The sequence below is a fragment of the Cupressus sempervirens genome, chromosome 2 (genome assembly GCF_028749045.1).
Source record: "Cupressus sempervirens isolate cs-2001-9-10 chromosome 2, ASM2874904v1, whole genome shotgun sequence".
Classification (NCBI taxonomy): Eukaryota; Viridiplantae; Streptophyta; class Pinopsida; order Cupressales; family Cupressaceae; genus Cupressus; species Cupressus sempervirens.
In genome coordinates this window covers 759446793-759472538 of record NC_143119.1, presented here as the reverse complement: position 1 = coordinate 759472538, position 25746 = coordinate 759446793, and the positions used below count along the sequence as shown (strand labels likewise).

The following is a 25746-nucleotide window of genomic DNA, read 5'->3' as shown; positions in this document are numbered from 1 at the left end:
TCTCAGCCTCTCAGATCAATTGCCTTCGGGGCGAGATTCCCTTTGGGTCGAGATCCCCTTCGGGCCGAGATTCCCTTCCTATTGAGATCCCCTTCGGGTTGAGATCCCCTTTCGGCCGAGCTCCCCTTCAGGCTGAGATTGCCTTCAGGCTAAGATCCCTTCGGGCCAAGATTACCTTCGGGTTGAGATCCCCTTCGGGCTGAGATTCCCTTTGGGCCGAGATTCCCTTCGGGCCGAGATCCACTTCGGGCCGAGATTGCCTTCGGGTCGAGATCCCCTTCGGGTTGATATTGCCTTCGGGTTGAGATCCCCTTCGGGCCGAGATTGCCTTCGGGTCGAGATCCACTTCGGGCCAAGATCCACTTTGGGCCGAGATCCCCTTCGGGCAGAGATCCCTTCGGGCCAAGATTGCCTTCAGGTCGAGAACCCCTTCGGGCCGAAATTCCCTTCGGGCCGAGTTTGCCTCAGGAACATTACATTAGCAGTATCTTCTTGCCATCCGCCTTGAATGAAAAGTCCATCCTCTTGAAACTTTGGGTGTACTAGTCAAGGGTCTCCATCTACTTGATGCCCAATGTGATATCTGTATCAACCAAATCTATGACAAAGAAATCATTTGTCAAGGTATAGTTTCCTGTGGAAAGTTTCAGCTGTGGGATCACATGAGTGCAGGGTAACAAGGTTCCTCCAACAACTTTAACCTCAAATCCTCCATGCTCTATTGCATGGAAGTCCTTACTAGCGACCGCAAGTGAATTTATGAGATTGAGTGTGGCGCCATTATCAATCATGACCGTGATTCGTTTCCCATGAAGTGTGCCACGAACCCTAAAGATACTACTTCTAACCATTGTAGTGAGGGTAGCAATGGAACCCCCTTTTTGTACCAGTGCATTTATTCTCTCCTGCTAGTTACATTCTTCACTAGTCATTATAGGTACTTGTCCCTCGTCGTTATCAGGAAACACCTCAATGTAATGAATCTTTCCCTTCCCAAGGCAGTGATGACCTGGTCCCCATGGTTCCTTGCACGTGAAATAGAGATTTTTCCTCTGGAACTCTTGCCAAGAGTCTTCATCCAATGAAGGTTTTTTCTGAATTGGCTCCTTGTCTTTTTCTTCTTGTGGGGACGATGTTGGCGTAGCTACATGAGTTTTGGAGGAAGATGTGGCCATGTCACACACCTTTTTAATAGCCTCATTGAGTGCGCACGGGTTGAACCCTTTGATCTAGCCTCTCAAAGGCTCTTTTAGCCCATCCATGAATAACATGATTTGACGTCTTTTAGAGATGTCTGTGATTAATATTGATAAAATTAGGAACTCAGTGATGTAATTTTTTACCTTACTTGTTTGCTTTAGCTAAGCTAGATCTTTGAAGTTTAGTTCAAGATCCTTCCCATCGAAACGGTCAATGAGTTTCTCAGTGAACTCGTCATAAGAGGTTACTTGGTCGTGGCCGAGATTAATCAATCCATGGTGCCACCATTCTTGTGCCACTCCTTCTAGATGGAGTGTTGCAAACTTGATTCCTTACTCTTCAGGCATCGGGTTGAGTTGGAAATAGGTGTCCGCCTTCAGAACCCATGCCTGTGTAGTGATGGCTCCAGATCCATCAAATGGTTATAAGTTTACTTTTTCGATTTTTCTCCTCAGACTGTCATTGCAATAACCACGATTTCCTCCACCTGAATACCTCATTCTTAGAGCAACATAGTCTCTGTAAGATATATCACCTTCCATATTCGTGTTCCTCCAATCTTCCCAAAGATTTTCTTGTATTTCCTAAAAAAGTGGGCTCTCTTTCTTTGTGTGGTGCTTCCGTTCGTGGAAGGAAAATGGGTATCGAGGTTGAGAGCAATAGGGTTGAGATTTTGTTCTCCCCGAAATAGAGTCGCTGCTATGCCCATTTTGTTCTCTCGTTGTCTTTCGCTCGGCCAAGTTTTGTAGCGTTTCTTGCATAAGCCTTTGGGTTTTGTTGATTTGTATTTGGTTTCTACTTAACTCTCTTAAAAGATTCATGAGTTTTGTCATAGGATCCTGAGGATTTGCGATTCTACCAATAAGGTTATTTCGACTTCTCCTTCGGATAAAAAATTGCATTCACTTCGACTGGCTGGCAGAATCATTGACTCTGATACCACTGTAATGTTCCCGTTCCCTTCTGTCACTCAAGAATCTAGATGATGGACGTTTTGTGGAGGCCGTATGGTTTGAATGTGGGCTATACGGTCACGGTGGATATTGTACGGTTAGTTGTGACATGCCAAGTATGCCGTACGGTCTGAATGGGGACTATGCCTATTGGGTGTGGGTGCACGGGAGGAGGTCGTACGATAGTCAAGGAGGTTGTACGGTAGTCAAGGAGGCCATGGGGTAATCAAGAATGCAGTACGGTGGTCGGGTTGGTGAGATGTATGGTGGGTATAGTGGTAAGGAGGCCTTAGTAGGTGAAGGACGTGACGAGAGTGATGGGATGGTGCAGGCTATGCGAAGGGTGAATAAAAAAATAAGAAGTAATTGCCGATGATAATGCAAATCATATAATTATGTAATCAACATGAAAATGAAAAATTGGTACTCGCATATATTAGAAGTTGCATTCTCGATCGCAAAATATTATTGCGTACTTAGATAGTGCTCTAGATGTGCCAGACCCGAAGCAAAGTAATACACACACAGAATAGGGTGAGGGTTGAATCCCACCGAAACTGGGATAGCCAAGTAGGGAAAATCTTTAACTTCCGAAATGGTGAACAATACCGAACTCTAACAGGAATTCACAATACAAAGAAATAATCCGAGTCGCGTACCAACTACTACCTACATGCCGTGCTTAAATACCTGTCGGAGAAACCTTTCGAGGGTTTACAAAGATAGCCGATGGCTACACCTACCTACAAAAAAAATTAAATAAAAATGGGTTCGAGATATACTAAATCAGTTGGCCCATTAACAAAGGTTTGATTAAATATTTATTTTATGACGGGAACATTAAAATCAAAGGCAGTGGAATATTAGAAACATGTGAGTAGAACAAGGACAATCATAGGGCAAAATTAAACTGGAAGATGGCAACATGATTGACAATTTAAACCCTAACTGCTGCTGTTGACTTGAGTGTTAGTAAATTCCGCATGCTGCTCTTATCCTACAACCAAGCCATTTTATTTTTCTGCATAAGAAAAATGGCAAAACAGATGGCTTGCTTCAGACAATTTCTGCCTCAGCATTTAACATAACAGTGGTGCAGAATTTGAAGGCTTAATCATTAGACATCTCTATCCTGCAGTTTAAAGATGGCAGGCATTTAAGTGATCTGTGCCGGACTTTTCTATAAGTCTAATTAGCAAAACCAGCAAGCCAGAGACACATTTTGTATAGCAAATCATTGGTCTTTGTTACCAAAATTCATAAATGACAAATGGGTTAGTAAAATCTTCTTGGCAAAAGGATAGATCAAATGACTTTATGAAATCTCCACTCAAGTGAAAGATAACATGGCAAGGTATATTTTTCAGATGGTTTAGAACTTTAGACATTATTTATTTCCACCAAAGATCAGAAAAGTAGTTGATAACTAGAAAGTTTGCACCTTAGTCACTTCAACATGGGGAATTTTTATAAGGTGTGCTTCAAGCTGGGTTTAACTCATTATTGTTTTGTGCCTGGCACTTAAATACTAAGTTAGGTGTACTTTTCTATTGGCAGACCCAAGCCTTTTCTCCATTGAATAGGAAAGATCAATCTGCTAATATATATTGCATGATAACAGTTCTGGAAACTCAATTTCGACAATTTGTATGTTTGGTCTAGTCAAGAAAAAACTCAGTGAAAGTCATTTGGACATGAGATATTTAGTGTAATAACCCAACTGGCTCACACTACTGTAATGTTGGATAAGATTACTTCTTTCTTTTGAAATGTCTTGCAATCTTCTGTTTTTTTCAGAATATATGAATGTTTTGGTGTATATCTAATATTGGAATATGCCATTAAATAACTCACAACTAATAATGCCAAATATCAAGTTTTGAAAATTTTTGCAATTAATGACTTGCAAATTTATTGCTTCACAAATTGAAAATTACAATAAAATATAAGGGGAACCCAAAATGTTTGATATAATTCCAATTCACAGCAGACTGAACACATTCCACCTTGAGCTTTAAATGACACGAATCACATCCTATATAGGAAAGGCCCGGATCCTTCAGCAATCACCAACAACTCCAACACACCAATACTACAGCCCTTTAAATGCCTAGATAATGACATTAAAACTAGACCCCCGATCAGTTTTGAGATGCCTAGATTTGGGATTGCAGCGGCTTGAGAAAGCGCCAATAATGGCATTTGAAAGCTACAACCGCGTGGGAATAAACATGACACAAATGCTATCCAACGCTGCCCAATATGTATCACCAACATTTAAAAAACCCAATGCCAATATGCAGCAAAGATCGACACTAGAAAACAAAGATGTGAAATGCCCAAAACATGCCTCTATATAGCAGATGCAAGTATCTATAATACCTCCAATTTCCTTCACAAATTCAGCCAACTAAAACCCTCTCCTTAGAAACAATAGTAACAATCAAGACGAATGAAAGATCGTATACGTCAACACAATTTGCCAAGCAATCTTGGAATAATTCTTAGAATTTAATCTACAATGTTTCAGCTGTAGATCCCAAACCCTTATACTTCAGCAAGGGTATGAAAATTCAGAACTTCAAAAGTGTCACAAAGACAACAAAGAAAAATAAGACAATCAAATGATTGGATACCTTTCCCATCAAACAAGCTCATATCTATAATCTCCAAATGCCACAAGTTTCCCAAATGAACTTCACTTAAGAAGCTTCCTCCACGCAACATTAAGATATAATAAAATGTTATTATAATACAATTTATTAATTGCTTTTGGCTCCAAAAATGACCTTTTTGCACCATAACATAATAACTGAGCTCATCGGAACCAACAATTTGACTTACTATAAATAGTTTGTCCCTCAAACGGAGTGAAAAGGCACCATAAGCTGCTGGAAAGCCTATAACCCCACAAGTGCGACCCTCAAGTCCCACTGTTAGATCACGAGGGTTGCGACGGTGAACTGAGCAAGCCAATTGTAGGAACTTGCTAAAAATTGGGGAGATTACATTTACATTGCAAGTGTCTGATAACTACATACAGTCTAAAGGCGCCCCATAAAAACTTCCTACAACATGTTTAAAGCTAGTGGGTCACATTACATGTTTGCTTGCCCCTTCTTGGCAATTAGTATAAGCTGCTAGTGGTAACTATGAGCCCTTCAATATTCATGCTTTAAGTTTATCTCTTCAAACAACACTAGATAACTGTTACAGTTTTAGGTGATTGTACAACACCTTAGGACCAAAGAAAGACTAATATAACTTCCACAAGAGAATGAAAAGAAGATTACATGACAATACAAGAATAATGAATTGCTAACGGACAGCAAAATGTATATAATGAACCTTGCGTATATAGGCAAGGTGAATAGACAAGATTCTAACAAGCGTCATCATAGCATGCAATGCACAACTAATCATCTACATTAGGTGTATAAGTGATAAGAGTGGTAAGTCTCGCAAAGGTGGAGGATCCACTTGAGGTGGATAAGTGATAATTTGATATGACCACCTGAAGTGTAATGTGATCACTAAGTAAACCAAGGGATAAAGTTTAATCAGGACCTAGGCAAGGTTATCATTAGTTAAAACATGTAATCACACCAACAGTAATGCAAGAAAAATGTCCATTGCAACCTTCCAATCGATTAAATCCAAACTTGCAAAAAGTACAACACTTGGGATAAAAAAAATCGACATAAAATATATGATCTACAGAAAGGAATTGTTATGACCAACATATGGGCCTCTTAGTCGACCTATCGATTCTTGAACAAAATGTCTTCACAAGTGCACCAAAATGTTCGTCCATCAAAAGACATGAAAATACAAAAAGTCCTCCATTAATGCTATGTATACATATATACCAAAGGCAGTAGCATCAATTTGTAATGCATGTTTTTTTCTGCTGGATGAATCACATAAAACATAGTTTATGACATTACAGCTAAATTGCAGCACCTATCCCAACCACATCACAATTTTCTTGATTTGTCAATAGAGAATCCGATTCAGACCATTATACATCAGACTGAATATATGGTGAAAACTATGGCTATTCTACTATGTAATATCACACCCTTCAATGGTGTCTAAGATAAAGTTTAGATAATATTTTGCTAATCTTTTAATAATGTTGTCTTGTTCTCTCATATTCCATATTGTTAGGAAGCTGATGCTTTCAATTTCACCACATTCTCCAGTGATTAAAATTTGGTGACACCAACGTTTCTTATTAGCAGTACAATATGAATCTGCACATTATAAATTTTATCTGGATTGATGTTTCTTGGGTGGACTTCTTGTGTGTTAGACATAGTTTTCTGTTATCAGTTGTAATGTACTCATTGTTATTTTTTTAATTATGGTGTTTATTGTAGAAAATTACCTGTAAGATGAAATGTTTAAGAAGTCAAAATTTTAACCCCATGTACCTAAATCTTATTCCTATTGATATGTATCTATGACCTCTGAACAGATACAAAACATATTTTCTTTTAGAATTTTGGTTGTACAGTTCCCTCTTCAATTTATTAGTTCTGAGGATCAAATCTAGCTGTTGCATATTTGATATTGTTTTTCCTGAGATGGATTGAGGATAATAATGTTGCACTCATATTTAATTTTTGGTCTTAGATTTAATTTTGAACTGATTTTTACGGTTTTGCTCTTCCTGTGTGGATTCTTTCAGCATATGATCACTTATTATTCTATCATTGACTCCCAGGTTTTTCACATTTTATGTCCAGGTGCAAACAATATGATTCCTATAGAACTAGCTTTAAAGGTCGCAAGTAAAATCAGGAAAAATGAGAGGTTTGCAGTTTACATTGTGGTACCAATGTGGCCAGAAGGTGTCCCTACCAGTTCAGTTGTGCAAGAAATACTTTTCTGGCAGGTAATACATTTGGATGAGGATTACCAAAAGCATATATGGACACTGCAATGAAGAACAATTGTTCGTTGATAACTATATGGGATTGAAGAGTAATTGTTCTCAAATGCTTGAAATTTGTTCGTGAAATCATACATTTATGTAGGAAAAAATTAGTTTTGTCCAGAAAATCACAATAATTTTTTTATAAAATTAAATGGTGATTTTTCCAAAAAGACATGTGTCAAGGCCATTATAGTGGTGGTTAGTGTTAAATATCTCATTGTATGCATAAATTAATTCAATTCTGTAACTTGTAATAGCACTTGTTTAATTTCTGTGTGTTTCAAGTTACTTTCTCAATGAATATGTATATGATAATTAAGAGTCATGTCTCCCGTAGAGACATGTCTACCTAATATCTAAACTCACATTAGTTATCACAAATGATATTTTCTCAAGGTATTATCATGATATATATATATATATATATATAGACACACACACACACACACACACACATATATGTATGTATATATATATATATATTTGTGTCTATGTATGTAAAGTATATTTCATGTGTATAATACACACACATATATGTATGTATAAAATATCACCTATATATAACACACACTTATATATCTACTTAATATTTTATCATCAATAATACTAATGCTCCATGATAATGATGGTGAAAGATAGATATCAGATGTTTAAAGGCCATTCCAACATATGATTTCATCAATTCAAATTATCCCATTGAAGTTACATAAATTAACAGTTAGAATTTAAGGATATTTTGCTGAATTTGAGAATTTTCAACAAGATATTTTGCTGGCCAGATATGCTAATAACCTCAATCTTAAACAATTCATCAATAGGGTGTTTGACCCCAGTGGTTCTTGCATTTGGAATGGTCTTCTGAAGAATAAGGATTTAGCTTTTGGCAAAGCCAAGTGGCTTGTGGGTAATGGGGAATACATCAACTTTTGGCTTGATGACTGGCTCAACTTTGGTCTGCTCTTGAATATTTTGCTGAATTTGAGAATTTTCAACAACAAAGGTGAATGGAGAGATATTTTGCTGTCCAAATATGCTAATAGCCTCAATCATAAACAATTCATCAATAGGGTGTCTAACCCCTGTGGTTCTTGCATTTGGAATGGTCTTCTGAAGAATAAGGATTTAGCTTTTGGCAAAGCCAAGTGGGCTTGTGGGTAATGGGGAAGACATCAACTTTTGGCTTGATGATTGGCTCAACTCTGGTCCGCTCTGGAATATTGAGGCTTTCAATAGATGGGATAATGTCTGCACGGAAAGATTTGGGAGCAGGGTGAGTGACTATAGAATCCACAACAGGTGGATTGACCTGACTGAGGTGTCGGGAGATCTGAAACCATTGATGGACTTGATTAGACATATTCCTTTATCTAACAATAGAGATGCCATTATTTGGGGGGAGACTGCAAATGGTCTTTACTCTGTGGCCTCTAGCTATGAGTCTCTGCAATTTGAGGACCAGGCCCCTGTTTGGGCAAAAGCCTGGTACTCGGGCCTTATTTCAAAGATCAACATTTTTTTCTAGATCATGCTCCAAAATCGCATCCTCACTGTGGATAACCTCACCAAAAGAGGTAACATGATTCCCAATAGGTGTATTTTATGTAAGATTAATAGTGAGAGTGTTGATCACCTTATATCTAACTTTACCATCATTTTAGTTAGTTTCTTTACTCTAATAGAGTGGATCATTTCATGAGCTATTTTGAGACCTTCAAAAATGGATCTTCTTGGAGAAAACCATCTTTGTTCCTTTGAAATCACAGCATTTAACACCTTTAGTCTATTTGCTATTACCTTTGAAATAATTTTGTGAAGAGTATTACATAAAGAGATAGGCCGAAACTCCTCAAAGGTCCTACATGCATCCTTTTTTGGCACTAGTGCTATGAAGGTGTTGTTCAGGCCTTTCAAAACAAACCCCCCTTGTCTAGATTCCTCAACAACTTCTCAAAATTCATGCCCCAAATAATTGGAAAAAAACCTGGAAAAGCTCCTTGTAAACTCATCAGGCCCAGGACTTTTATCCTTTCCTAAACCCCATAGAGCACTTTTTACTTTTTCCTTTGTCACTATTGCAAACAACATCCTATTTTGCACTTCTGGAACATAATTTGGAATACAGTCCAAAACTTCATCCTCTTCATCTCCACCTTCTTCATCCAACCTTCCCCTATTTTGGAAAAAGGAAACAACTTCTTTCTTAACCTCTGTAGGGTCCTTCATTAGTTTCCCTTCTAAATTTTCAATAGAGAAGATCCTATTATGAGCTCTTCTAACTTTTACTGAATTATGGAAGAACTTGGTGTTTCTATCTCCTTCATTCAGGCATGTCTATCTTGATTTCTGTCTCCAAAACACTTCCTCTCTATACAAAATCTCCTCATAATCCTTTTTGAACTTTTTCTCTTCCCGAAAGTCCTCACCCATATCTTGGAGAATCACTCTATCATTTAGTTCTTTTAAAGAAAGTTCCATACCTTCAGCTTTTGTTTTATGAATTGTAACTTTTTAAAAACAATAAAGACTTTATTTCCTGAAAAATTCCGGGCCTTTCTCCACCATTGCTCAACCAAATCTTTAAAACCATCTACCCTCAACCACATTGCTTCAAACTTTAAGAATCTTCCTGGATTCTTAGCCCAATTAAGAAATGGTTCGAACCATGTATAGGCAAAATTTCAGCTTCAACCATCCAATCAACCTAAGACTAGTCTCCCCCCATTAGAAATCTATCTAGTTTTTTTGCAATATTTACAAACCCAGGCCTTCTATTAGACCACGTAAACTCTCCTTGCTTAAAGGAGATATCCACTAGACAATTTTTTGCTTCAAAAGCAGAGAAATATTCCTAATTTACTATTCTCCATTCTCTTCCTCCTTTGTTTTCCCTAGGGTAGAGAATGGCATTGTAATCACCTCCTAACACCATTATCTCATCTTGTAGGACCTGCAATACATTTATTAAAGATTTCAATTTTTTTTTTCCCCTTACTCTGCATAGGACCATACACATTTATCACATTAAATTCCACTTCAAGTTGTTTTGATCTTACCTTTAACCGTTACTTTGCTATTGCATAATCACAACATTGACCGAGTCCTCCATCCATAACACACAAACACCCCCGAAGCTCCTACAACAACAACCCACTCACTTCTCCATTTTCCAAATCTTCTTTTAATTCCTTCAACATTTTCTCCCTATATCTTTGTTTCCTGCATAAGGACCACATCCGGTCTCGCTTAATCAAGGCCTCTCTTGATCAAATGAACTTTGTTAGGGGCATTGTAGCCCCTGACATCCTAGGAAAGGATCTTCATCCCTTTCAGGAGGGGGTCTTCCCCCTTCCCGCCTTCAGTTTACTTTGGCCTCTTGAACTTCTTGCTATTTGGATTAAAACATTAAGTGTCCTCCTTCCTCTTTGTTGACATTCCCCAACTTGAATTTTATGACTCTTTTGTTCAGTTTTTGCTAGGGTTCTCTTTTCTTTTGGATCAATCACATCTCCCAAACCTAGGCAGTCTTCATCCTGTATATCCTCCTTTTCCGTATCATCCTCATTTGAACTCTCTTTCGAGCTAGAATCTCTAGAACCACCCTTCAAGTTTCTTATTGGTGAGATTTCTATATCTTTAAAGACTTCTACCTCACACCCTTCTCCTTCCACTCCTAAGGAAACCCTATTGTCTTCATCATAACACAAAAGATCCTCCTTCAATTCATTCCCCTTCTTCACCTATACATTCCTCATTTCTATGGCTTTGGTTCACCTCCATTCTAATCACTTCTAGATTAAACCCACCAAGCAAAGAGCTGTCTTCATTAGCCCTTTCCCCAACCATCCTCTATCCATCCACTCCTATTTTGTCCCTAACCTCTTTTGATATTTGAGCTCCTTTATTAGCCTCCATAAAATCCTTTCGATTCTCATTCTCCCCAGAATGTTTTTCTTTTTCTAGACAATCCACCTACTCAATCGTAACCTCCCTACCTCCTCTACACTCTCTCTCTTGTAGGTTATTAACTCTTTCTTTCAAGATCAGAACAATTTCCGTCTCTGCCGCAGTGCATCTTGAGTTTTCCTCCTTTTTCTTTTGCACCTCCTTCCATATTCCAGACATATCAATCACCCTATTTAATATACTTTCATCTTCCCTACTATTTTGTCAACCCTCTTTCCCACATTTTTTCGAATCATGATCCTCGCTCAAGTAATGCTCACACACCATTAGTCCTTCCTCTATTGACAAAGGCTGTCTCCATACCCCCATATCTAAATATAGCTCAATCATTTCTGGTAAAGGGTGACAATCATTCCAAATAATGCAGATCCTTGGAAACATTTGGAAGGTTACCTTATCTACCATTTCCACAACTTTCAGAAAGGCTCCCAACTTATTTCCTATCAACCGATAATAGTAATCATTCTAGTATTCTTGCGGGAGGTTTCTCAACCCCACTCAGATAGGAAATTGTTTTATGATTTCCTTTGTTGGGTCAAAGTTTGGAACCCATGCTTTCATATAAAAGCCAAAGCCTTCCATAAAATACAATCCTCCATTCAAAATCCAATCCCTATCCTGGGCTATGTCCGTCATTACCATGTAAAAACCATTTTCCAATGTTTTAAAGTCTCTAACCCTTCCCCATTTTTCATCACACCATTTTTTTAGCTTTCCTATTGTAGGCCATGGTACTACCCTTATTAGAAAGAAAGCATTACTTTCTAAAAAGCTTACCTTCTCCTTCGATGAACATTGATCTATTATTACCTTTTCTACTATGCATCTCTCTTGCAGGGGGTCTTCAATCCTTTGTTTTTCTTGGTTTTCCACTGCTTGTGGTTTCCTCAATCGTTGAGCAATCTTCCCAAAATCCACCTTTCCCCCCAAGTTATAGGAGGTAAAACACTGCACTGGGTGGCCACTATTTCCAAAGTTTTTGATCCTCCCACTCCCATCTTGCCGACCACCTTCTCCAATATTCCCCACTTTTTTTAAAGTGAGCTCTCTGCTGACTTTGTCTTCCATCTTTCTGCCATCTACCATTTCTGTGGCCCCAGTAGGTCAAACCATTATGACTCCTAAAGGGCTTGAATCTTTGTTGTTGCATATTAAACCCTACACCCCACCATTCCTGCATCTTGCTCTAGAAATAAAAAAATATATTTTCATAAATATTAATTGTGCTAATTGCTTACATTTAGCACCTAAACCTATCTTACACTTCTCATTAAATCAATTCTACAATTACATTTACACATCTTTAATTAAATGTACATTGCATGAAAGAGGACTTGCTTATGTGCTTCCTTGATGTAATTTGCTTTTAACATTAACATCTCTTTATTGTAATATCCCCTCTGATAATAAAATTTATATTAGAATATAATAGTGGAAACATAATTAAATGATTTACGAATCTATTAATGGATATATCAGAAGAGACAATATTGATAACTTAATAAACGAATGTGACATTCTTTTGAGAACAATTTAATATTTAATCAAATATTTAACTATTATTGCTAAATGTAAATCCTTGTAATGCTAATAATGATTATAATAACATAATCAATGATAATTATATAATGATTGCATATTTATTGTACAAGATACATCTTAATAAATCATATGCACAAGGGTAAGTTACATATGGGCTATCAAATGAAGACATCCATATTCCATCATTGATAGAGAGAATAATCAGAACTATGAATTATCAAACTCATATAGTCGTGAAAATTAATTAGTGAAGGTTTGTGTCCTTGACGAAATTCATTCCCTTAGATATAATAAGACACAAACAGACTAGAAAATAGAGGAAACAAATAAGGAGGGGAGATATGAATAGAAGATGTGAGTGCCAAGGTGGGGTAGAACATGTAGATGAAATAAATGAACAGGTAAGAATGAAACACACAGTGAGAGATATGAGATATTGATCAAACACTAAAATATAGAATTGATTACCTTTGTTGGACAAGGAATAAGGAGATAACATATTTGAAAGAGGCGAATAGCGACTTCAGACATGTCATCGAAGAGCACCATACACCTCTCCAACGTGGATAACATTAATAGTATATGAGACAAACAACTGGAGGCATGGACAAAGCTAGAAGTCATCAATATCGTAAACATGGAAAAAGACAACTTTGCTAGAAATAAATGGATAGTTGTGTAGAGCGCCTTTGATGGAAGTACACGACATTTACATTATAAATCGAAATGAGTGTTTGCAGGAGAAGGGTCACATAGTATCTACGATCCCCACTAACCAAAGACAAAACTACTATCATGTCAATAACTAGTGTGATGAACATAATCTATGGAATACACAAACAAATCTCAAGACATTAATTGAATGTGATCTAGAGGATAATATATGTACAGAGATTACACTTACAAAAGAATGCTTAGGGAAAAGATTGGGCACAAGAACGAAGATAGAATCAACTTAGACATAACACTTATGTTTATATTGAATCCAAGTACAGTACTCTTACCTGATAAATATAAGCGAGCAACGAAGGAGAAAATGTAGAAATAAATAGGGACAATTGATCCTAGTAAATGGTTGGGAATACATTAAAACCAATTTTGATATATAAGGGAATATTGTGCACAATAGAGTAAGACTTCTTTGCATCAATATATACAAGTGAGTGAATATATTGTGATTAGCCACAAGGCAGAGAATAGAGGTGTGATAATGTTGTAATTATCATTAGAGAAATCAAGTTAAACTTGATAGAGGGCATTCTAAATGAATGTCGAGTTCTTATAAAGAACTCATAGATTAGAGGGCATTCGTAATCGAATGTCAAGATTTCAAATTCGAATGCTAGAGAGAGATTTTTAGAGAATCTCTTAGAGACAATATATATATTGTAGTGGTCAGACATATGCATATGTTAGAGATAAGAGACTTGGTAGAGGTGGGATCTCTACCAAGTAGTGTTACCAGAGATCCCCAAAGAGGCCTAAGGGTGAAGCTCTTTCTATGAAAATTACCTAATTGAGATATAATTCTCACCAGAGGGTTAGGTGACTAGAGAAAGGATTTCTCCTAAAGCATTAGGAAGGGTAGCTTGGGTAGTATTTAAATTAGTATTTAATTTAATCCCATATTGCTTATATGTTTTACATACAATTTCCAATATTTTACTGACAAATGGCTATGGGTTACAACATTCAAACCTAAGCGAAAAGTGGGGACATCACATTATCTCGAGTGTTGCTAATCTAGCTTGAATTATATTGAGAGTTATATTTGGAAGCCCCTCTTTCTCTTGTATTGAATGACCTAGTGTGAAAGTGGTTAGTTAATGAATACATCTCATCTACTTGACATTCTCAAATTCATCAAATACATTTTCATCACAAAACACAAACATCTATATTCACTTACATTGAGCCTTATAATTATATATGTGATGTCCCCTATCTAAAAGAGGATTAAATAAGTAAATAATAATAAAATATAATATACTTCTATGATGTGTAAAGTGTTAAATGGCATGCTTGATTATCCATGTTTTCATATGAATATAATGTATATATTCAAATCCCCCTATATTTTATATAGCCACCCCCTTTTGCTGGCCCCTTGTCATCGCAAAACTTGGCCAAAAAAAGCCGTCTCGGGAACTCATTCCCTGCCATTCCTGTCCTAGAAACTTGGGATAACCTTGCTTAGCACACATAATGAGACATTTAAGTAAACATTTTTATGCAAGATAAACATAGTAAGTGCTATTAAATACCAAATAAATAACATGTATAATATATTTTAGATAACAATAACATTGTATAATCAATGAATAGCAACTCAAGCAAAATGCAAGCATACGATTTTCTATTGATTAAAATAAGAGTATATGATTGGCCATTGATTCAACCAAGTGCATTAACAAATTTATAGGTTTACAAACAATTGCGTGAAAATAAATTTAAATTAAATGCACATGTACTCAAATTTCTAACTACTTTTATTAGTACAAGATTTATTATAGATTAATTCTATCCATTGTTTTGACTTGCAATAATTAGTTAAAACATCTATTAAAACATTATAATTATCCCTCATGTTTACATCTTTCTCATTATGAAATAGACAATTTTACAATAGTCAACTCTAGATCATAAATGGTGAATGTCAAAATAGTGAAAAGCTATAAATAACACATTTTAATAAAAAAAGAAAATTTTGAAATATGTAAGTTCTTTGAAAAAGGGAGTTAAACTATTTTTGGCATGGGTCAAGACTCAAAATATAATTGCGGAGATTTTGGAAATTTTCCTCCATTTTGATAAAGTTTTTGGTTAACAAATCTGTTGAAAATTTGAAATTCTAACAATTTTCTTAATGCTTTAAATCTTTGTTGATTTCACAGTGACCTCTTTATATTTCCATTTTAGTTTAAAAGGATTTCTTCCTTAATTCCAACATCTATTCCTTTCCCACATTTGCAAATATTTTTTTCTCAAATTTGTTTCCCTGAAGATTTGGAAAGCATATTTGTCTTAAATGTGAAAAATGATGAAAAGAAGATTTATAGAAATACTTTAATTCTTTAAAATAGTTGATATAAATTCAATGTAAGTGTTATGAATATTGTTTTTTCTTGTTGAAGTTGAGTCAAGTACATTGGAGGTTTTAGTTTATTAACTCTTATTCAAACTCTTTGTTGGAACTTCTTTATGTGGTTGGCATTATTGGGTACTAGTGGTTTATTTCCATCATCAGATTGTCGTATCCTTCACTTCCACTCACTGAACCAACAATCTTCCACCCTACTTTGCTGAAAGTACAATGGATCCTTCGCAATGAAAAAGAGCCAGGCTGTGCCCTTGATTTACTATGTACACTTCTCACCAAGCTCAAAACAACAAAGACATCTCTGCAAAGGGGGTTCCCACACAAATAAAACTTATATCCACACAGTATTAGCCAACATCAATTGTACACTTCATAGTGTTACCGAATCCTTGACATCCAAAAATTTGAATCAAGCCAACCATCAGAAATGTATCAATCTGCTTCCCAGCAATGTGCAAGAAATCAGATTGCAATTTCCAATCGTCTAAACAAGAAGAAAGAAGGTTTACTGATTTTAGAAAATGCTTTCAAACTAATCTAATCAGCCTGAGGCTTTGAAATCTCTATTCAGAAACGAAAGAGTGAGGAGAGAGTTTACAGTAGCTGCACAACATAGATAGCATCACAGGCCATCATGGGAGCCTTCAAATTTCATTTTTTTCTTTGACTTTACAGTCCCCCCTAATAACTTCTATGCACTGCATGGAGGTCAAACAGGAAGGTGGAATTAGAGGTTGGAACTGTGATGCTTAACTAAAAACCTTTAAACTGGCTTTACATCAGCAAGTGTTATTTCTCTCATTTCTCTAAACTTTGAGGATATGCATTCCTTTCAAGCTCCAAAATAAATTTCTTAGCTTTTGTCAGCTTATATGTTTATATTATTATACTTAACTTATTATCATCTTATATGTTTTGCTGGTTTTGCTTCTAGGTTTTCTAAACTATTCTTCACACTGGACCAGATGGTGGTACTGCTAACAATCTGGTCTAAGTGATCTGTAACTAGTTATTTCGTAACATTGTCAAGAATAGAAAGGCGGTATTTTTGACATGTACTTTCTTTTATTTCAAGCAGGGTCAAACAATGCAGATGATGTATGATATCATTGTTAAAGCCCTTCGAGATTCAGGGATGTCAGAAATGTATCATCCACAAGATTATTTAAATTTTTATTGCCTTGGCAACCGAGAAACAAATGACGATGATGTGCCAATTACAGCTTGCCCACCGGCTGGAAATAGCATTCAGGTTCCAATCACTCAAGTATTTGTGAATTTAACTTTTTGATGCTGGATTTTGTATAAAAAATATATAATTCTGCTTTATATTATCAGTTCTACTTCTCAATATAGATAAAAACTTATAGTTGCAACTGAGCTGGCTTTATACTTGTCTATTTATTTTGACATTAGACAAAGTGAGCACAGTGGCAGCAATTTTCAATTGTTTTTCCCTGGACACATCAGATCACCTGCATCTATACTTATTAAAAGAAGTTAGTTGCTTTCCTTTTCATATCACCTGCATCTAAACAAGCCCATATTTTCTTATCACATCTCCTGCATGCATTAATTAATAGAAGTTAGTTAAACAAAACAACCTCTCCTTTTCTTTTGGAAGACAATGAAACTGCTTCCTTGCTTCTAATTATGATATGAATCGATAAATGCAAAGTTGATATGCCTAATATTCATTTTTTTAAAAATTATAATAATCAGGTATAAAATAATGTATAACGCTTCAAATGCAAATCCATCTTTTTGTTGGATACAATTGGTTAATTGAGTGTTGTCTTTGATGTTACACAAATGTCATATCAGCCATCAGACAGAGTCTACCGAGCTCAGAAGGTAAGCATAGTAGTTTACAGAGTCTACCGAGTGTTGTTGTATATTACACTGTAAAGATAGCTTCTACCGAGCTAACTTGGTTAACGAAGGAAGTTCAGTACTTACCGAGCTCACTCGGTGATCGAAGGAAACTGTGACAGAATATTTACCGAGTTGGGAAGGTAAGCGAAGAAAAGTTAGTGTTTACCGAGCTGGGAAGGTAAGCAAAGAAAAGTTAGTGTTTATCGGGTTGGGAAGGTAAGCGAAGGAAAGTCAGTGTTTACCGAGTTCACTTGGTGTCCAAAGGATTTTTGCACAATTCGCAGTGCTTACCAAGCCTCACTTGGTTAACACTAAAGATCATTATGGTACAGTGTTTACCGAGCTGGGTTGGTTAGTGAAGGATTTTTGAAAAGTGTGGAATTAAGGCTAAAATTGATTTATGTGATGAATGTAGCCGACTCACGGTATAATTATTAATAATTTTAACTTGTATTTAAGGCCGACTTGATAATCAGAAAGGTATATATGAAGGATCAAGTTGCGAATTCAAGTGTGCATGTGTGGATAAGATGTATGTGCGAATTGTGAAGGTGCAAGCGAATTTTTGAAGGATCAGATATCCTTGTGGAGCTACAAAGCTTTTATGTGATCAGAGAGGATCTAGTGAAGCAGAACAGAGATCTGTATCAGCAAAGATAAGTTGCATTATATTCAGATCATTCATTGTTACTTTCTAACAATTGTAGCCGTGATTTCAAATCTCTTAACAGAGTGGGTTTAACAGCCTTATTGTAAATCCTCTAACAAGGTGACAGTTCAGTTGAATTGTTCTAAAGACCTCTAGCAAGGCCACTCCTAACAGGGTGATTAAATCCTCTAACAGGGTCACACCTAACAGTGTGTTTTGTAACCTTTAACAGGGTTGGCTCCTAACAGGGCTCACTTCAGAAGAGTGAAAAACAATAACTAGTTACATTGGTGGTTTTTCCCATATTGGGTTTCCACGTTAAATCTGGTGTCTCTAGTGTTCATGATTGCTGAATTGTTTTGGTTATCAGTTCTTAATAATTATTAGTATTTGCTGCATTATCAAGTTTCAGTAATCTGTAACTAAGATCAAGATTTTAGACATCTAAGGGATTGTGAAATGTTTTTGTGGTAACTGATTCACCCCCTCCCCCTCTCAGTTACTCCATTCTCATTTCCAACACTTTTACGTGTGCAACTGAATATATATTTACTTGATGTGAACTATTTGGTATGAGTATCTTAAAATGAATTGTATTGCCAAGAAACAATTACTTTTGTAAGAATCAGGTCAAACCTGAAATACAAATTGGATATAAGTCCTACTAAAGGTGAAGGTGAGTAAGCATTATGGGCTCAAGGTTACATCAAGAAAATATGGTTTTTTGTAAAATGAGATATATGACTTATATATAAAGAGAGAATCCCATTCTCTAATGTTGAAAACTAAGTATCTTAGGATGCTAGCTGTTTTTAACGCAATGTAAAATAAGATAAGGATCATATATGTATAGATTTTACACATTACACAAGCTATACTTGGGAAAAATCCTTTCCGATAGAAAACCTCATAAACCATTACATCTTAAATGTCTTAGAGAATATAGTTTGTTGAAAATAAGGCTGAAACTTGGGACACTTCTTCCTATTTCCACATTGCCAAAAACACCTCTTATGCAATATAATATAATTCACTACAAATCTCTAAATTCATGCTCTCAAATGGGAGAGAATCTCCTTAAATATGGGAAAAAGGGTGGAAAAGTACTTCAAGGTGTATTAGTCACAGGTATACAACAATCACCTTTCCTAAATAATTAACAAGTTACTGGATATCCCTGTTTGAGGCTGGATTTTGGTGCCGGTCTAGTTCTCCTTGGGTTCAATCTAGGTTTTTGTGGTAGGAACCTGTGTGCACCTGCAATTGTGAATGCCAAGAAATAGGCTCCACATGCCTTTGAAAACTATTTTCCGCTCTAAAAAATCCTTGTGCAAATACATTTTGAGACTTTTGCAAATTATGAATATGATACATATCGTATTATCTTTATAATTTTATTGAAAATTATGGATTTTTGAGTATCACACTTCTAGCTTATTATTAACACTATTTTTCAACATGAATGATATATACATAAATATATGTATGCATGTATGTATATATACATGCATGTATGTATATAGAGATGTATGTATGTATATAGACATGTATGTACATACACACATACACACATACACACATAGACATATATAACCCCAAAACCATCGTAAAAAATACCCAAACTTGTATCAAAATTACTATCACCTTAGATAATTAACAAAATAATAGTTATAAAATTGTAATTAGTTTTAAATGAGAAATGCTTAATAGAGCATATAATAAATATGACTTCTTAACATTATATTGGAACATGTAATGCCCTCTTTTTAGATCAGGCAATAGGATGTTGTTGTTAGCCTAATTTTTGTAATGAGCCTTGCTATCTCTCAAACTATCTGTGCTAAATAATTGATTTCTTTTTGTTTGTTTTTGAGGTTTTGCAATTTTTGATACAGCAATATAGCAGCAAAATGGAAGATATTGAAATAATGATTTCAACTCAAATATTTGGATACTACATAGGGATTATACAACAAAAAATTTCAGGTTTTAATATCAATCTAGATATTGATTATTTTCACAACATACCAACAACCCAGTTGATAAAATATCCCTTTTTATTTAAATCAACGATACCCAGAAAAACTAGAAGTTACAATCCATGAACTTATAGGTAAGACATGTCTTAAAATCCTCTGTAATGAAGACCAACAGCGGCAAAGGAATCTTCAACAAACAAATGCGACTGCAGATATGGAAAATGTTGCTTCCAAAGTGCAGATAGAAAATAACACCTGGCAGAAAATATAAGTGGGTGCTCAACCAACGTTAAATTAATTAGCAAACTATTGTTTCTCAACAACAATAATAACAGTATGAGAAGACGCTAAAATCCAAATTCCCAACACCACTGTATCTCTTGACCACAATGTATACAGAAATAGAGATAAAGAACAATTCTCAGAAAATTAATTCACAATACCTCAACTGTGAATTACTATGAACTTCTCAGGAACAAACCCTTATACTTCAGCAAGGGCTCAACATTTCAGAACTTCAGAAATGTTACAAAGGCAACAAAAGAGAAATAATATTCAATCGGATACTTTTCTCATCAAATGGGCTTATATTTATAATCTCCAAATGCTATAAGTTTCCCAAATGACCTCCACTTTAGAAGATTCCTCAACACGACATTAAAATATAATAAAGTGCCATTATAATATCATTTATCAATTGCTTTTGGCTTCAAAAATGACCTTTTCAATCATAACATAATATTCTGGCACACAAGGCCACTGTTTCTTGTGCTTATGATTTAAAACTTTTCAACCCGGTTCCAACGAGCTATGACACTGAGGTGACCATCATACCACACCAACAAAAATAGCAACCTCAACATATTTAGATGAATAAGAATAATAATTCACCTGTCCTGTGAAAACAACTGAAGACTCATTAGAATCGAATTCTGACAACACCATAGTGATCCTGATGAAGAAATATTATGAATGAACCCGACAGGGTTACTATAAATAGATACTCCCTCCAAGATTCTTGGATCCAAAACCAAAAGCGTGAAATAAAAATTGAGAGCATCACTCAACTCCTCTAACTCAATTGAGCTCATTGGAACCAACAGTTGATTACTATAAATAGTAAGTCTCTCAAATGGAGCCAAAACACACCATAGGCTGGTGGAAGGCCTATAACCCCACAACTCAGTCCCTCAAATCTCTTGTCAGCTCATGAGGGTCGCGATGGTGAACTGAGCAAGCCAAATGTAGAACTTGCTAAAAATGGGGACATTACAGTCCTCCCTACCCAAGCAATCCCAGAGTAAAATGAACATGACCGTCCACCCGGATCCCAAGGGTAGAATTGCGTACTAGTCGTGCAATGTACAAGCAACTCCTGTAGCATTAACACCCAAATAATTGATATCAATGACATAATCTTTTGGAAACTGACTGTAGGTGTTGATGGCAATAACAACTCATTGGAACTCAATCCAACTGAAATACCAACTTTGTCAACACTTGAGTCCCTATCAAATTGACACTCACACCCAACTGCACTGTGGAGATGATAACGACCATAAGTACTTGAATCACTATCACCAACTCCAACCTCTAATAAATTGTATTGGGTGTGTGGATATTGCAAGTGGTCTAACTTGCAGCTGTCGATCCCATTTGCAAAAGATGGTGCTAACCCATCCCATAATCGATGGTATGAAACTTGAGCCAACCCACACCAATGTGAAACCCTATCCTCTACTTGTGGGTCAAGAGAGAAGTGATGAGCACTCCTCACAATGTAATGTCGAAAAAAACTCCCAATCTCTATCAAGGGCTCATCAATATCAAACTGGGAATCAAGAGATTGCTTCAATCTCTGACTTCGAACTATTGGCTGGGCAAGATCCTGGGAAACCCTCAGCAAACCCAACCACAAAATCCCTGTCGGGAAGCATTGCCAACTAATTACACTGAAGAGAGTCCACTGTTACCTCAAGATCTTGGGTGATCTCACCCACCTCCTCTTTCCCTAACAAGGCCTCATAACAGTTGCTACCCCACTCCATAAGGTAATCCCTGTCAGCAACTAACTGTGAGTAATTATGCTTTAAGACCTTGACAGCCTTTTAAAGCGCACAAATCTCTGCTAGGGAAAGAATGCTATCACTGTGCTCATCTGACATAGGAGCACCCCAACCGGTGTAGCTAGCATCTAACGGATAATATCATAATGCTCAAGAGTTGAAGAAATGTCACTATCACTCACCTTTAGCTGACTGGTCACATGATGCCTCTGTAATCCCTATCTTTTATGTGAGCTCTTTGTCTTACTAATTGCATTGTGATAGGAAATTGAATCAGAACTACTCACCACAAGATTGTTCACTGTATATGTGCTACCATGCTCGCACACATCTACAATTGAAGTACAACTACTCGATACCTCAATTGACACCTCCTCTGAAGAAGCAAAAGCCCTCATTGTATCGCACTGCTCACATGACTCTACTTTCTTAATAGAAAGTCTATGTAAATCCTTACCCTGGGACCTGTCTAAAACCTTCTCAGAGTCATCACCCAAATCTGGCAAGGAATATCATACTCGGTGTAGCTCATAGCATCCTAAAATAGATCATCGGAGGTGTCCATAATATTTGTAACCCCATCAGTTGATAGAGCCTCAACTGCTATCACTTGACTTTACACACATGTCTCTATGCTAGGCTATGAATCAATAACGTTGAAGCATAAACCAACATTTGCCGACTCCATTGTAATAGCCAAATCACCAATAACACAACTGGGTGACTCCATAGATGCATGTCCCACCTGAGGGAGCATTTACTTCCCGCAAAGGAGCAACACTGTGTCAATTGACATACGAATCTCCAATAACAATTCCGCCCTTGAGAGAGAACAATTAGCAGTAGCTATTGCCCCAATAGCACCTGCACTATCCGACGCAACAACCCTGGAATCCTCAACCCGGTGAAGCTCAGTGCTCTTGTCCACCAATGGTACTGGCACATCCACATATCTCTGTGTGGAAAGTCCATCAAAACTATGGATAGGACTGGTGGATGTCGTACTGAACATGGGTATGTTTGCCTCGTGAATGCCAACCGGTGAGAACTCAAGTCCTCTTCCTTGCATCCTTGGTGCCTGTCTCCTAAAAGAAGAAACCATATGCCTCATTGCCCTATCAACCATTGCCAGATTTGACAGTCTCTTCGCCAACCTTTGCTAATGAAGCTTAAGGTTCTCTATACTCTCCCTCAAAGCTTTTTTTCTCTTGCTGTTCTCCACACTACATCGGCTCATAGAACCACTAGTCCTCCCGTGTCTGTGCGTGGTTGGAAAATGTGAGATGCTAGTCCCTCCCAATACAATAGCAAACCTGAAATAACAATGAATTTTCTAACCCGTAGGATGGCAGAAAACTGCTCTGATACCACTGTAATGAGCCTTGTTGGCTCTCAAACTATCTATGCTAAAGAATTGATTTCTCTTTTTCTTTTGTAGGTTTTGCAATTTTTGATACAACAATATAATAATGAAATAGAAGATATTGCCATAATAATTTCAACTAAAATCTTTGGATATTACATAGGGAATATACAACTGAAAATTTCAGATTTTAATACCAACTTAGATACTGAGTATTTTCACAACATAGCAACAACTCAGTCGATAAAATACCCTAATTATCTAAATCAACGATACCCAGAAAAATTAGAAGTTACAATCCATGAACTTACAGGTAAGACATGCCTTGAAACCCTCTGAAATGAAGACTAGTAGCAACAAATAATTCTTCAACAAATAAATGCGACTGTAGATATGGAAAACATTGTTCACAAAGGGAAAGATAGAAAATAATGCCTAGTAACAAATATAAATGGGTGCTCAACCAACTCCAAATTAACCAACACGCAACCGCTTCTTAGCAATAGTAATAACAATATGAGAAGACGCTAAAATCCAAATTCCCAAGACCACAATATCTCCCAACCACAATGTATATAGCAATGGAGATAAGAATAATTCTTAGGAAACTAGTTCAGAATACCTCAGCTTTGAATGCTCCGGCCTTCTGTTTTGCCAAGAATTTAAAGCTATGAGTTATTTGAAACAATGTAATCATGAATTTGGATCCTCGTATCCTTCATTCTGCCCGTATGACTTCGTAGTGCTGTGAGTGAAACACAAATTTATGTTGAAGCATCTGCATTTCCTTTCAGAACCAAGTAAATTGTTTTGCTAAATCATAGTAGATGTATTTTTATTTGGAAAATTGTTCTGCATTTGTACAAGTATTTGATTCACTTTTCTTTGTATTGCAATGGTAAAAATGTAAGATTAGAAAGGAGATAATGTGAGATATTATGTGTTTTAACTTGTATTTCTAAATTTTTCTATCTGTCAAGGAGCAGTAGGTTACAGTATTTAGTTTATCAAATTGTTATGATTATAAGAATTGGACTGCAGGGACAAGTTCAAAAATATCGCAGATTTATGATTTATGTTCATGCAAAGGGAATGATTGTTGATGATGAATATGTTATGCTGGGCTCTGCAAACATTAACCAACGCTCTCTAGATGGTTCACGAGATACAGAGATTGCCATGGGTTCCTATCAACCTCATTACACGTGGAGTCAAAAGAAATGTCACCCACATGGTCAGGTGAGGGAACTGGCCCTAAATCAGCCTGCATCAATTTTATAGCTCACATGACTGTCATCATTTTTAGTAACATTTTTTATTGTTTTATTAAATATAGGGAACATTTCAGCCTCAATAGACATAAGAAACTAATATAAACCATGTGTGATTATTTTAAATGTCTGTTATAAAAACCTTACATCGTATTAAAAACATTGGAATTGAGGCTGTATTGCTGGTATACTAAACACGGTACATGATTCTTGTTCCTTTAGCTAAACTGTTAAGATCTTAGCATTGGTCATTATATATATATAAAATGATAATAATGGAATATACAAAGGCTATATTTTATAACGTGTATATGGAAAATTTCTTGTAGGTGAAAAACTTATAACATGGTTCATTTTGATGATGGATCAGGATTCAGAACATTGATTAAAAACTGTTTATGCAATATAATTCAGTGGTATTCAAATTCAATAAGATGGAATATGTAAATATCTTTAATTCAAATTGAAAAACACCAATCTTTATTATAAAATCATTTTATCATTAATACATTACATAATATGCATATATGAAAAAACTTCTCAAATAAAAAATCTTACAAGACATCATTCATTATCAAGGAAATATACAACAATGTTGTGAAGATGATTAAAATTTCAAAAGGCACAAATCATAAGATAAATGAAATACACGTGTACTTTGCTCAATTTATCTTTATATCTCCTTGATTGAGCTGAAATAGAAGCACCCTTCTCTACTTGATTTATTTCTTTTGATGTTGTAGTTGGGTGGATTGTGGTTGCTCATAAGTCCAACATCTTGATGATAGGATTGAGGTGAGGGAAGATCAAATGGGTAGCATTAAGGTATGGTAATGTAAGATG

At 36.1% G+C, this 25746-nt stretch overlaps 1 protein-coding gene across 6 annotated transcripts in view; it reads left to right on the top strand.

Annotated features, from left to right (window-relative positions):
- LOC149575653 (phospholipase D delta-like) overlaps positions 1 to 25746 on the top strand; it is a 184943-nt gene that overhangs the window by 134296 nt on the left and 24901 nt on the right. For 4 of the 6 annotated variants that reach the window (XM_089815410.1, XM_089815412.1, XM_089815415.1 and 1 more), the window contains 3 exons: positions 6905 to 7053; positions 16779 to 16952; positions 24674 to 24871. In XM_089815410.1, the coding sequence (XP_089671536.1) occupies positions 6905 to 7053; positions 16779 to 16952; positions 24674 to 24871 (521 nt within the window). The remainder of the gene's footprint in view (positions 1 to 6904; positions 7054 to 16778; positions 16953 to 24673; positions 24872 to 25746) is intronic. The other 2 variants (XM_089815416.1, XM_089815413.1) reach the window with 1 other exon arrangement.